Here is a 15,720-nt window from a genome sequence, read left to right on the forward strand (position 1 = left end):
TACCCTACTAAAAAATGTCAATTTTTAGTTGTAGATCCTAAAAGTCCCATCGCACTATTACCTAAAAGTTGCAGTTTAGGATTAAAATAAGAAAACATCATTTCCGGACGAAAAATAGGTGTGGAGTGTGGTACGCACATTTTCTTTCTTTGCTTAATTTTAAATAAATGCATTTAAGATACAATTAAACCATAATGAATAACATATAGTTGCCTAAGTTGAAAAGAAAGCATTTTCTATGCAGGGGGGATCTTCATACCCCCCGTCTCGTTCACTACGTTTTACTCGGTGCTCCTGGGTCCATACTACAATACCCTTCTTTGCACCTCCTTTGGGAAAATTCTGGATATGGCTATAACTCTAGGGGAAGAAGTGATGCACTACGTGACAGTGGTATGTGGGTTCCCATAAGAGAAGTGGTTCAAATAGCTTTAGATTGATCAAGTGAAACGCACACATGGATATGACTTCTAGAGCGTTTCGCGTCCCTCTTACAGTAAGAATTTCCTCAGTATAAGATGCAATGTCTCTAGTGGTAACGAGAGCAGTAAAACAACAAGTTCAATCCATTTCTACTCGACTACACGAGTAAAGTAAGGCAAATACAACTATAGAAAAGAAAGACTGTATATTAAGCAATTTCTAACCGAAACGGCCTTACGGAACCTTTCCTCAAACTGTTATGAATGATAAATCATTGAATTAAGGAACGAACCTTTCTTAATTGAATTTATAATAAATCTACCTCCTATATGCTAATTCTGTTTGTTCCTAACGTGGATTTATAAGAGTATGTAAAAATGTAAACAAACTTACAGGAGATAATCAAACCGCAAGTGAGACCCTATTAAACATTCGGACTTAAATTTTAAAATTGAATCGGGAATTAATTAAATTAAATAATGATGTCAAATCAATAAGAATAAAAACTTCAAATAATCCTCTAAAAAGATGAAGATATTTCTAGTGTACTCCCAAGGCCAAAAAGACTGGGCGGGGGAGAGCGGAGGCCGTAGAATAGAGGCTGTACTGTGAACAGGAGCCTAGGGTTGGAACCTCAGTTAATAGCAGTCATAGCTGTTCACAACGGTGATGGAAGAAGATAAACTATTTTTTCATTTTTTAAACGTTTTTATAAAATATTTCGGTTTTTTTAGGACGCTTCGTGTTCGTGATATTATTTTGTATTGTATCTATTAAATAATCCCACATTGTTACTACAATTCGACAAATATTAGATTTCCCAGATTTTTATGTTTTGATTGGAGGATTTCTAAACATTTATAATAAGCTATTTTTGAAGGGAATTATTTTTGCTCTGACTGTTCGTAAACCCTTTTGGATCAAATACGGTGTCAAAAAAATTTGGTATGACCATTTTTACGTTCATTGGACACATACAAACAGTACGTATAGACAAGGCAACATACGTTATAGATCATCGGGAAAAATGTAATAAGAAAATATATTTTTACACAATATTTAACTTTGGTAATCAAATGATTGTAACGAGTGGATTGACCCTAGGAAGAACAATATATATTTTAAATTTTAAATTTTATTTTTGTGCTTATGGAGTACTAAATTCAATGCAAATCTATAATTGGTAAATCATAACAGTCTTCAGTCTTAATAGCGTAGGGTAGGATGAGACTTCAAAAATGTGTGTACAGTTTTTATAACATAACTATATACGGTACCCTTGAAACCTCATCAATAATGTGGAAGACATTGTCGTTTCTCGAGATTTAAAAGTGTATAATTCTAATAATTTCTATATGTTTTCCACAATAGAAAATAATCAGTTTTTAGAATTACAAACATGATTATCTAATATCTATACAGACAAAGCTTTTAAAGGGACTGTAAGCGTAAATTCAAGTGACCCTCTTTGCAAAGCTGGCAATGCCTGATTCACAATGGTACTCGAGAGCAACTGATATATATATTTAAAACTGATATTTTCTATGTACAATTAGACCCACAAAAGTGTTGAAAAGGAAGACGATTGTTAGTCTCAAGTCATGATTTTTTTAAATCAACTAGAAATTCAAGGCGCTTCGCGCCCTTCTTTCTAGGCTTTTAGGGCGCTTCGCGCCCATCTTCTATTTAAATTGTGAACATGTTCTTTTGTTTACATTTTAAAACAAAGAAGAAAAAAATTTTGCGAATTTTTAAAAAAATTCGCGGATTTTCAAGAAATTAAATTTTTACAAAATTAATATCCTTTAAAACACATTTTTAAAAAAATTTGTATCATTCATAAACCTTCNTAATAATAATAATAATAATAATAATAATAATAATAATAATAATAATAATAATAATAATAATAATAATAATAATAATAATAATAATAATAATAATAATAATAATAATAATAATAATAATAATAATAATAATAATAATAATAATAATAATAATAATAATAATAATAATAATAATAATAATAATAATAATAATAATAATAATAATAATAATAATAATAATAATAATAATAATAATAATAATAATAATAATAATAATAATAATAATAATAATAATAATAATAATAATAATAATAATAATAATAATAATAATAATAATAATAATAATAATAATAATAATAATAATAATAATAATAATAATAATAATAATAATAATAATAATAATAATAATAATAATAATAATAATAATAATAATAATAATAATAATAATAATAATGGTATTAATATATTTCAGTGACTCAAACGCTGAAGTTTAACAGATCTCAGTTCCTGGATTTATCTGACCCATGTTCAAGAACAGGGGTTTACCATACTATTCTCAACAGGAACACTTTTCCCGTTTCATTTTCTTAATCTATCTTAAATTCTTATTTTCTCTTGTTTTAATTCTAGATAACATCGTTATCTGTACGAACTTTTTTATTTAGAATACATCCGCCAAAAAAACTAGCAAAAAGAGAAAACGCGAAAAATGTGACCGAAAGTCACAGCTTTCTGTGACAATGACCGAATCTACGTAGATGATTGTAAATAAGAAGGGTAACTTGAAATTACGATTACAGTCCTTATACGATAATAAGTTTCATAATGCGGTCTAGTTATAACATTTATGAAAGCAAAATTCTTGAAAATGAATTGTGTTTTCAGAACGAATCCAGTTGCTCTGCTAAAACTAGATATTAGGTATAATAATTTTTTTTCGTAATTTTTTTCATAACGCAATTATAGAAGTTTTAAATTTGGATTCGATGATCTTATAAAGTGATTTTTAACCAATCTTATCGCTCAAAAATGCTCTTTCTCAGAAAATCCGGTTTCTTGTAAGTTTTGTTGATTCCATAAATAATCTAGCCATCACAGACATTTTAAGCGATGATCTTGGTTAATCTTATTCCCAAACTTGTTTTTTTGTAATTTTAATATGTTAAGTTGTTGGCTATACCTTTAAGGAATATATGAGAACCTATTGAAGTGGACATAAAAAATAATGAGAGTCCCACATAGATATATAACAGATAAATAATAAAAAGTATTTATATAATAAGTTGCATCAATTTCAAGGCTGAGTCGATTTCTTGGTTTTTTTTACCTCACTAACTCACTTATGATTTATTTTAGAACTTTTTAGTGAAATTAATAAGATAATTATATTTTAGTGAAGTTAATATATAGATAATTATATTTTCTCTAAACATGTTTTTCTAATTAGGTACAAAACCCTTGTAACCTACCAGACCTTCAACTGCCTGATCAAAGTGAGGACGGAGTTCATGAACAAGTCCAAGGAGTTCTACAACGACAACGAGGATATCGCTGTCATGATGTTTGATATCAACTACGGATATAAGAGGTAATACTTACTTACATTGGGACCCAAAAAAATTGTAGAATAAGAAAGACGACTATTAAAGTCAAATTTTTATTTAAGAGCTTAATGAAAATTGTCCAGTATATGCATTCTGCATAGAAGTTGTAGAACAAGTCATAATTGTAATAAATAGTACCCTTAAACAAGTTTAAGCATCATCCCCCCCCCACACACTTCCCGTAATACACCCAAGTTCAGGGGGAAGTGTGGGCTGAGGCTCCTCCCCTGAATAAATTCCAAAAATGCAAAACTTCTTTATTTTTTAAATTAATGATAAAAACACTTTAAGCTTTAAAAGGTGAAAATTTAACTTTAGGGGGGGGGGCAGTTCCCCTTGCCTCCATCTGTACACGCCTCTTATTCGGCAGAATCGATGTTTGGTTGTTTCTCTCTCTTTACTCCCGAAATTTAAAATGTATCTGTATCCCCTAGAGTTCCATTAAATTAAATTTCTTCTAGATTTCATTAAACCCGATTTTATTAAATGTTCGTGGCTCCAAACAATTTGTTTATCCAGAATTAGAAAACAAAGGTTTTAAGGTTTAAATCCAAAATTAAAACTCCCATAACTCCCCCCCCCCCCCCCCCCCCCCTCCTCCACTTTTATGAACTTTCATCCACTGCACTGCTTCCCTTTTATTCTTAATAAGATTCACTATAAAATTCATTTGAAAAAAGATCCCATAAACTTCATATTTGAAATTGCAACTTTTGTGAATTAAAAAATACACACTTTTCCCATCTATTGCACTTTTTCAAAATTTCAACGGTAAACCCTTAAAATCTGAAGTTATTTCGTCTTCTTACTCATTATTTAACCCTTTATAATACAGTATTTTGATCAACATTACCGAGCCATGATTCACCCTTAAGCGGTATGGTAAGTCACTCAATTGTCCCTTAGGAAAATGAAGTAAAATAATAACATGCGAGGAGAAAGAGTTATAAGGGAACTCTTAAGGGGATTATGAAGGGAAATCATGGGAATGGAATGGAAAATAGAGAAATATAAATAGGGCGGACAGGAAATAAGAAAGGAAAGATAGGGAATGGTATGTGGAGGGAAAGAAAGGGAAAGGAGAGGAAGCGTAAGGGAAATGTTAAGGTAAAGAAGGGGGTAAGGAAAGAAAAGGGAAAAGGATGGGGGGGGGGTCTCTATGCATTAGGTAAATTAAATGTTCCTCTCTGATCTCTCTCTTCCTTTATCTTTACACTGAGCTTGAATACTAAACATATCCTACAAACTAATGTTTCCATTTAACGTTTCTGCCGTTTCCACAAATTAAAAAAACTTTTTTGAATTTCTGTTTAGAAAGATTTACTTGAACATCTCTTGAAAATTTGATTTAATTTGAAAGAAAGAAAGTTCCCATTCAAATATAATTCAGAATTAAGATATTCACATTCTTTAAGAAACATTAAAATTAAATTTGTTCGTTTTCCAGAGGGGGGGGGGAGGCTCAGTCCACATTGACATATCCCCCTTTGGTCAATCTGTTATAAGTAAAGACGAATCTTTTTCACTTGTAAAATTAGATTTAATAGTTATTTTACCTTTTTCTTACATTTGGCCGTGAAAGCAATTTTCCCCATAAATATGTTATTTACATAAAAACCGTGATTTTATTGCTTTACAGAGAAACTTCAATCTGTATTGAACGATGTGAACAAAAACTCAAGCATAAAATATGAAAGTTTTATAAACTTTTTCACAAAAATGCGCAATTGTTTCAGGAGGTTGCAATATGAACATATTATTCTTGTTTAGGAAGGAGGATGCAATAAAACTAGATCTGATTCATATTGCTAAACTGGATAATAATGGAACAAGATTTTTTTATCAAAAAAAGAAATTCCAACTTCCGCAGTACGTTCCGCATTCATTGCCAGGTACCGAATTTATTCATCTATTCATCTATTCATTGAAGGAAGGATGGCTTACTACACTATTTCTACTTCCGAGCCTATTTCTCCTAATTGTTTCTTCCGAGCCACCTCAAAGTACTCATCCTTTACCTTTTTTAAATCCGGCCAAGTAAGACCATGCCCATAAAAATTTCTTATTTAAAAAAATTAAAAATGATATAATACAAAATTTTTGCATTTTTACTTCTCTTCGTTAAAAAAATCGTTGTTTTCGATGAAATTACTTGAAAAATCCGTTTACTGAAAATATTTTGTGGAATAACTTATTGATTCAAGCTGTAGGAGTTACAGTATGAAGTAAACAAAAAATGAAAATTGCAAGTATGAACATTTGAACGTGGGACGTAAAAGACTTCTAGTTTAATGTGGTTCGGATGCATAAATGATGTGGCTTACTAAATTCCCATCATTCATCTTTCTTTTCATCCTTAATTATCCTTTTAATCAATCTTTAACTCAATTATGTAATTAACAAGTTCTTGAAAATGAAAAACCTTTCATTCATTTCTGACCATGACTTTGTATATTTTGTGTAAAAACTATTAAGTATGCGGTGAAAATTATAAGGGTCAAAATGAATTGAAATATAAAAGTTTTATTCTTGAATTCCGTTTAATTTTAATTAAAAATTAAGAATTGTATAGCATTGAATAGTATTAAAATGTTTAAAGATATTCTAGTAAATTGTATTGATACGGTTAAGGTTATGTAGTGAACTGCACTTTAGTGTTTATGATAAGGTTATGTGCTGTATTGTTTATGATAAGGTTATGTACTGCACTTCACTGTTTATGTTAAGGTTATGTTCTTTACTGTGTTCATATTAAGTTCATGTACTGTACTGCACTGTTTATGTTAAGGTAATGAACTGTACTGCACTGCTTATGTTAAGGTTATGTACTTTACGGATTTGAGGAGATTGCCCAATGGCACGCTGAAAGTAACTCTAGTCTGGCGGTCGACCTACAGCGCTGGAAATCCAGTGATTCAATCTACTTCGTGTTTGCACAGTACCGTATAGTTTCACCATACCACTGTGATACAGGGATAGAGGTAAAATAAATTAGAAAAATCTTATTCACAACTCTCTACTAAAATCGATATATTTCTGAAATGACTCTCAACTTTTATGCACAGTAAGTAATTTTCAAGCATTAAAAACGTAGAGAAAGTTTGGGTTTAAAGCTAGCTTTAAAAGTATGCTTTGAACTTAAAAATCAGACAACTTTTATCCTACTAAATCTATTAGATATTCAAGTCGTCTTCTTCACGATATTTAACCATCCATTCTAAATACATCCAATCACGACCCTCTTAACAAGTGTCCGGTTATTGTGTCAGAGTTTTCTTGGGTGTTCAGGGGATTATATACTTGGTGTTCAAGGGATTATATACTTGGTGTTCAGGGGATTATATACTTGGTGTTCAGGGGATTATATACTTGGTGTTCAAGGGATTATATATTTGGTGCTTAAGGGATTATATATTTGGAGTTTAAGGGATTATTACTTTTTCGTGTTTAGGGGATTATCTAATGGGTGTTCAGGGGATTATATATTTGGTGTTCAGGGGATTATTTATTTGGTGTTCTGGGGATCATCTATATTGTGTTCAGGGTATTATTACTTATTTGGTGTTCAGAGGATACTATTGGGTGTTCAGAGGATTACTAATTTGGTGTTCAGGGGATTATCTATTTTGTGTTCAGGGGATTATTCATTTTATGTTCAGGGGATTATCTATTTGGAGTTCAGGGAATTATCTATTTGGTTTTCAGGGGATTATTAATTTGGTGTTCAGAGTATTATCTATTTCATATTTGGGGTTCAGGGGATAATTTATTTGGTATCAAGGGGCTTATTTATTTGGTGTTCAGGGGATTATTTATTTGATGTTCTGGGGATTATCTATTTGGAGTTTAGGGGATTATTTTATTTTTGGTGTTCAGGGAATTAACTATGGGGTGTTCATGGGGTTATCTATTCAAGGGATAATGTTATTGGTGTTTCGGGGATTATTTATTTGGTCTTCAGGGGATTGTCTATTTGGGGTTCAGGGGATAATTTATTTTGAGTTCAGGGGATTATCTATTTGGTGTTTAGGAGGTGGGGGGGGTGCAATTTGTAGAAGCTGGGATATGAAAAGAAAAGGTTCTCGACAATGGGTTGTAAAGATATTGAAGAACAAGGGTACCTTAACCATTACACCTTTATCTGAGAAACAATGCCGAAGATATCTTTTCTTAAATCTGTCAACTTTCTTCTTCGTCTTTGGTGCATAAACCACAATTAAAAAATTGTTAATTTTTTGTAAAAAAATATTTTCGTCGTTTTGTTTAGAATTGCCTATGGAGAATGCAAAGTAAATGATAAAAAACGAATCGACACGCATTATTATTACAGAATTTGCTTATGTATATTCTCGTTATAAAGAACTCCTTTTTCATGAATTTCAGAACTTTTTGCAACTTTGATTTACAATTTTCATTATAAGTTTAAATTACTAAAAGTTTCATAGTCTGTAATTCCAGCACTTGAACCCCCTTCTCAAATCTAACGGAACTGAGTACTCGCCACAAACTCTAATCCTTTAAACAATCTTAATATCTTTGCACCCTGATGGTTTAATCATCGAATGTTTTAAACTTAGACTTTTTTATCTTACATAATTCATATTTTAAAACGTGAAAGGTCTACGATATCAGGTTGCACTGATATAGGGAATAGAAAATTCGAATTCGAATCAACCAAAAGGTACGGCTCCGCCTTAACAGGGGTTTTTGACGAAAACGAAAGAGGTCAAATAAAATTCTCTTATTAAAAATAGAAATCTAAACATTAAGAGCAATTCATTATTTTAGTATTGTTATTTTTCACAAGACACAATATAGCGATACGAGAGCTAGAGCCTCTCGTTCCTTCTAAATCTTTCTTTTTCAAGTTTAGATTTAAGTCTGCGCAAATATATATAATTAATGGTAAAATCTTCAGATTATTCAATTAATCAACAAGACAGGGAAAATATCAAACTAAATCAGGGATCTTAGGCGCAGTTTGTGTGAGGGGACGGGGGGAGGGGGGGAGTTATTTAGCCCCTTTCTCCTATGGGTTGTAAAAAAGCAATGTGACCAACAATTATCTTCATTCTACATATTCATTCTCTCTCGATAGTTTCAAAATGTTTATATTTCAAGACCAACATACATTTTTGGGATCATCCAATTGTTTCTCAGTTTTTAATTTAAATTGGTTTCATTATTCACGATTTCAACATTTCCGAACTGAGCGTTTCAAGACTAATTATTTTTGTCGTATTTTGACGATCACCAAACTCGCTTGCATTAATGCATATTTCAGGTTAACTTTATAACCCTGTTAGGCTGTTATTAATGTAATACAGTTCAACTTGTGAAATAAATGTCCTTTTTGATCTCTGATTAGAATAAAAAGTTCTCTGTTAACAAAGTTTTTATTCTTGCATTTTCGTGCATCCTTCAATACTTAAACAGGCCACGTAAATAATAGATTGGATAGAAGTGAATTGTTTGATTTTGTTAAACTTTGTTAAGTTTAGGAAGGTCGATTATTATTTTTCTATCCAAATTAAAATTCACAGTTATCTTTACTCATCATTACAAGTTTTTTATAGAATTTTATTCAAGACTTGAGACAAGCAATTTTCATTTTCCCTGAAAGCTTAGAAATTTTCATCCCCCCCCCCCCTTCAGGAAAATATGATTTACAATACATGATATTCCTGGAAAAAGATTCTGTAAAAATAAATATAAAAATACCTGGACGAAGACATCATTAGTTACAGAAAAGAAAGGCTATATAAACAGGATATTTAACCTATTTTCACATTTTCACATAATGGAAAAAGAATTGATATGAAAAACTTTTCTCAAGCTATTATTTTTCATATTTGGAACCTTATGATGTATAAACCTTTGATATTTCAAGCAGTGACTATTATTCGAAGTGAGAAAAATCTATAATCTATGACATCAGGTTGCAAAGATATATAGTTTAGAAAATAAGAGTTTGATGTAGTTGATAAGATTCTGTAATTACTTAAAAGATTTGCCTGATCAAGAATGCATGAGATGTCCATCATCTGCTCGGTAAAAATTGATCATTTTTAATTGTGGTCTTTCTATAAAGTGACTTATACATCTTTGCCTTAGTAACAGTGGAGAAAATTGTCAATCTAGAAAAACGACAATATTTTCAACTTAAATGATAAAATAAAGCTTTAAAGACAACCGTTGTTAATCGTGCATGCCCCTCTTTTTGAATGAAAGGTAATTTGAAAATTACGTCCACTGTCCCTTTAATTGAATTATTTCTTGTCTAGGTTGACTGCAATGATAATGCAGCTGTATTTGCACACTGCTTCCCTCACCACCTTCTCTCCCTCTTCCTAGATGGACTTCCGTTCTGTGAGTTCCATCCCCTTCATGCTATCGGTTCCAACAGGTATATTATATAAATGTATAAATGTACATAATATACAAGAAATAGAAACTAAACTTTCAGGAAAATATTTTCAAAGAAATTGACATTGGCCACAAAGTCAAAATTCGAATCCCCCATATTTTTGAAACATGACGAGGTAAACCTTTGAGATTTTGAACCAGACTAAAAAAATCTAATTGAATTTTAAGATTAAAATATAAAAGGTACTCGACAATGGGTTGTAAAGATATTGAGATTAGAAAATAAGAGTTTGTGGCAAGATATCAGTTAATTTGAGGGATATTTGCTTTTACAGTCCCATATGAATGATTTACAACCTTATTTAAGCATTAATGGATTTAAAATGAATTGCTTTTTTCTGAAAAATTCTGCACCGCTTCGTTTCTAAACGAAACTGGCTAAAAAAAATTAAATTCCTGCTTGAGGATTTTCAATATTTTTACTTAAATGAAGGGTTTATCTGGGTACTTGCGTAAATCATCGATGGCAGATTTTGAATATAGATTTTACGTTGATAATCACTTTTAGAAGTTTTCTTCTGGTGTTTCTGTGTTATATACAGTCCAATAGCTCCAAAGATCTAACTGCATTGAGTAAAAAATTTTCTAGAAATTAAAAATAGACCAATTGTACTTAACAGTGTGCAGTTTTCAAAAATGCAACCCTTTTTGACAATCTTTGACAATATCTGTTTTTTATATTTCTCAAAAACAAATGATAATAATTAATGCCTTTTAAACATATTTTATAAATGAAATAATAAACATTTTTATTTAATAGAAAGAAAAAACAAATGTGAGTAGGGATTTAATTTTTAATACATATCTTGTGATGCACTAGGGGCTTATACAGGATTTATTCTTAAACATATAAATGTGGGTTATGGTTTGAAAAAAATATATTTTTGGGGTTTTTAAAGGAGAATAAATGGGAGAGGGGGTGCTATGTCACTTTTTTTCAAAGTCTGTTTACCCCCTTAAAATGCACATGGAGAACATGTTAATTCAGTCAAAAGTTTTAACAGGAATAGGAACTATTTTTACTCTTGATAAATTGTGCACTTATTTTGCAAGACATGCACTTAAATTTAGTTTAAGAGATTATAGACACATATTTTAAAATACAAATAATTTCCCAGTTTTAGGAATTTTATGTATAAGGGTGATATTTTGGACGTTTCAGCACTTTTTAAACTTAAAGCACTGCAATTTGTATAATCCAACCCAAAAACAATTGGAGTTTGGTTTGATGAAGATTTAGGGATTAAAAACATAACTAAACCATAACGTTTTTAGAACAACTTGTGGTGCAACGCATCTGGGAGGATCAGGAAGTACAAATACATTTCTCCTTCTTCTCACAACTCTCATAACACTCATAATTCCCGCCATCTTGGCAACAAAACCCTAGGAAGAATTATTATGCAGGAATCACCTTCATACGTCATGCTGCTATAGCTACTAGCAAAGGAATATTACATAAGAAAATTTTCGGGGAGTCTTCTCAATACAAAATCTGAAAATGCGCAAAATATTGTACGCTCACAAATTGTCTCCGAAAAGAAAGTTTTGCAGCATTCGATCTTCCACAACAGAATAAAAGCTGTGCGCAACAGCTCATGCTTGCTGACGCTCACAACTAACGTGCAGTGCTAGTTAAATGATATGAAAATAATGTGAATTAAAATATCATTTTCAAAATTATTCAGAAAGTAGTTTACATAAAGTAGATATTTTATAATTGTTAATTAAATTTACCCTTTATCTAGAGTTTTATTGAATGTATAATAAAAATAAAAGATTTAAATAACAGCAACCTAAAGTTTTATCTTAAAGGAATTGAGTTTTTGCCACAAACTCAAGTTATCTAAAACCTATATCTAAGCAACTAGATGGTATACACCTTTAATATTTCAAACTTATATTGTTTTATTAAACAGCATTCATAGTTTGAAATATCAAACGTATACGACATTGGGTTCAACAGATATTGAAATTAGAAAATCAGAGTTTGTGGCAAAGACTCAATTCCTTTACAAATTAAAGTAAATAATGTTTTAGAATTTATATAATGTTAAATCCTTTAAAGTGTAAGAATTTTTCTGTCATGCATAAGAAAACAAAAAAATATATAAAACACTAAGGGGCTTCGAAAAAAAAATATTTTAGTGGATTTTTATAAATTAAAAGTTTTGATTGAATACAAATGACGACTATTATGACTACTTGCGTTACAATTCCTAAAATTATTTAGATAAAGAATGTTTAAGGAACAGTATCTATTGATTAAAAAGTATTACACATACACCAGAAATTGGAAAAACAAGAAAGTTATATTGAGACATTTTAACTCAATTATTTGAAATTTATTTTAATTATCCTAAATAAATCAATTCTTTTGTATGATGAAGAATTTTAAAGTTTTATTTAATTTTCACTGTTTACACATTTTTCTGTAGAACATTTGAATATTGGCACAAATTGGCTGTTACTAACTATTTTTGATAGAAATTAGTTATTTTTAAAATTCAAAATTATATTCAACAAATGTAAATTTTATTTTAATTCCTAAATTTACTTTTTCTTAAAAAGAATTTATAAAAAGAGCTAAATTTTCTCCTAAAAAATTTAAGTTTTTTTGTCTGCACATAATATACAATCTTTAAAAAAAAATATGAATACCAGTAACCTATTGTACCAAACAGAAAATATATAAAATGTTATGAAAGTATGATGCATGTTTATTATATAGAAAAAAAACTATTATAAATTAATTTGTTGTTGACTAATAGGAGTATATTTAGCTAGTTTTAACTCTACTGCCACAAAAACAAATCCAAAAACTGCCTTAAGGGCATTTTTAAGATCATGATTTTCCAGCTTAGAATTTCCTCCCTATTAGCAAGTTTTAATGGTTTAAAGGGACTCTTGAGGTAATTCCATGATATCATTCATTTAAAGAGTTAAGTACCCGATTCCCTTAAAACCTTTATTTGAGTATTAAGGAAGATATCGTCGTTTTCCTAAACTTGAACTGAGATAATCATTTTTACTCAAATAATGGTTTAAAAGGTATTGTTGTGAATTGGGTATTTACATCTTAAACTTCAGGGTCACTAGAAATAACAGTGTAGTCTCTTTAAAATAAACAGAACCTTAAGAAGTTTGAAAGTTTGAAGTAAGGAACAATTTACATAAATGCAAACCTTAAGTTTGATAAATATCAAGCTTTTGATATTTCAAAATTTAATATTGATAGATTGATTGTTAGATTTAAAGTTTGTCCCTGTTTCTCTATTTCCGTGATTTCTGTTTCTATGGATGTTTCATTAATCATTTAATTCAATTCTAGGCTGATTTTAAAATACATCCAATGTGGATAGAATAGTGAACGTACAAAGTATGTACTCTGTACACTATGTATACTTAAATTAATCTAGTTCATGTTGTACATTGTACATTTATAGTTTAAATTGTTCTACTAAATATAAATTAAAAATTATTTTGTGGTTAGATAAGATAAGATAAGATAAGATAAGATAAGATAAGATAAGATAAGATAAGATAAGATAAGATAAAGTTTATTGCTGAGAGTATTTATTTAATTTATTTATTTCGTAAACGTACACAATTTAAATAATTGGTACAATTAAACAGAAGAAAAAAGAACTATAAGAGAATATATCAAAAATGAATACAAATACAAGAAACAAAATCATACTGTAATTAAGTCGTGAATATAAAATTAATAATATCATCAAGCTTAGCTTGGTCAACTCCATTGATAACAATCTTATTGTTTTTTGCAGAAATTAGTTCATTTAAAAATGGAATCCTCCATTCTTCTTCCAAGGGTATTTCTTGAAATATCATACAATTTTTTACAATACGTTTGTCAATAATATTCAAATCTTTGTTGCATTTGTCTGCAATATTTCTCAGATTTTTTGCAGTTACTGACCTTTGATCGAATTTTAAAAGATTTATCAAAAGTCTGATACAAATTTTTGAAGAATTTTCTAATGAAGAAATGAATGAAACAAATCTACTGCAGAGCATGGTCATTAAATGAGATGAATGTGACAATGGTTCGATAAAATATCTATGACAAGTGTTTGGTAATTTAAACACAATTCTAACTGCAGTGTTCCAAGACGAATAAATTCTAAACACATCATTCGAAAATAAATTCCATAAATTGGATTCATAAATACTTGTTACATTAAGGTTATATAATTTAATCAAAACTGTCGAATCTGCTAAGTAAAATTCTTGTTTCAGGGAATGAATTTTAGCAATAAACTGTCCACGTTTCTGATTTATATCACGAGTAAATGAATTATCTGTTTGTAGCGTGCATCCAAGATGTTTTACATGATCAACATATGGTAATGGTAAATCATTAAGATAAATGGGCAAAATGTTTACATTATCGATTGGATATTTTGTAAAGATTATTCACTTGGTCTTGGACTTTTCAACTACATTGTTAGTACTAAATTTCATTGAAAATAAGTTTGCAAATTGTTCACATATCTTCACCATATTTTGTAAACCGTTTCTACTAGGAGCAAGCAATATAATGTCGTCTGCGTATATAAATATGCCCATGAAAACTCCTCCATGGAGGAGTTTTCATGCAAGTTGACATCCACTGCCATAAAATCTTTATCTTGATATCAATTTGTTCATGTATATACAAAATAGGATAGGAGAGGAAACTGCTCCTTGTTTCACACCGTTGTAAACTTTAAAAAGTCTAGATACACTATTGTTCCATTGTACCTGGTATGTTTGTCCTCTGTATATATATAATAATGTTCTCAGAACAGCTGGGGATACTTCTCTATCTTCAAGTTCCTTGAATAACTGTATCCAGGAAACAACATCAAAGGCTTTGGATAAATCCATTGAACAAGCAAAAACATGTCTTCCAGCTCGGTTATAATAATCTATAACTGACGTTATTGCCCAGGAACACATATTCGTTCCAGTTCCTTTCTGAAAACCAAACAGCTTAGTTACATGGTTTATCAATAAATCAGATGAATTCTGAATGCAATCTGATGTAAAATCAAATACATTATCACTTTTTCCAGGTTTTAAGTTTAAAAGTGCTTTTTACATCTGTTGTTGTAATCCTTGTCACATCTAAAATATGTTCTTCCGTTATTTTCTCACTAATATTTCTTTCTAAAGAATCTAATTCCGCAGTTTTATTTTCATGTCTTGAGTAAAGCTCTTGATAAATATTTGCAACAGTTTTTGAAATATTTTCCGACCCTGTAACTCAATCCACACAATTACTGGTTACCTTGACATTTCCTCTATTCTTCTTTATTTCCGCAAAAATATCTTGTCCTCCATCTAATACTCCATTCAGAAATTTATCGTTCTGTATACCTTCCATTCCTCTTTTCAAACGTCTTACTGCATATTTATACTGCATTTTAAATCTTTTC

At 30.0% G+C, this 15,720-nt stretch overlaps 1 protein-coding gene across 1 annotated transcript; it reads left to right on the plus strand.

The window, feature by feature from the left end:
- Nucleotides 1-2,720: 2,720 nt before the first annotated feature.
- Nucleotides 2,721-12,074, plus strand: LOC111708878 (uncharacterized). The gene is made up of 7 exons (XM_023482382.1): nt 2,721-2,812; nt 3,135-3,170; nt 3,697-3,837; nt 5,624-5,745; nt 6,674-6,834; nt 10,138-10,259; nt 11,555-12,074. The coding sequence occupies exons 3-7, from the start codon at nt 3,758-3,760 to the stop codon at nt 11,667-11,669; spliced, it is 600 nt and encodes a 199-aa protein (XP_023338150.1). The 5' UTR covers nt 2,721-2,812; nt 3,135-3,170; nt 3,697-3,757; the 3' UTR covers nt 11,670-12,074.
- Nucleotides 12,075-15,720: the final 3,646 nt, after the last annotated feature.

The sequence above is a fragment of the Eurytemora carolleeae genome, unplaced genomic scaffold, assembly GCF_000591075.1.
Source record: "Eurytemora carolleeae unplaced genomic scaffold, Eaff_2.0 scaffold648, whole genome shotgun sequence".
NCBI lineage: Eukaryota > Metazoa > Arthropoda > Copepoda > Calanoida > Temoridae > Eurytemora > Eurytemora carolleeae.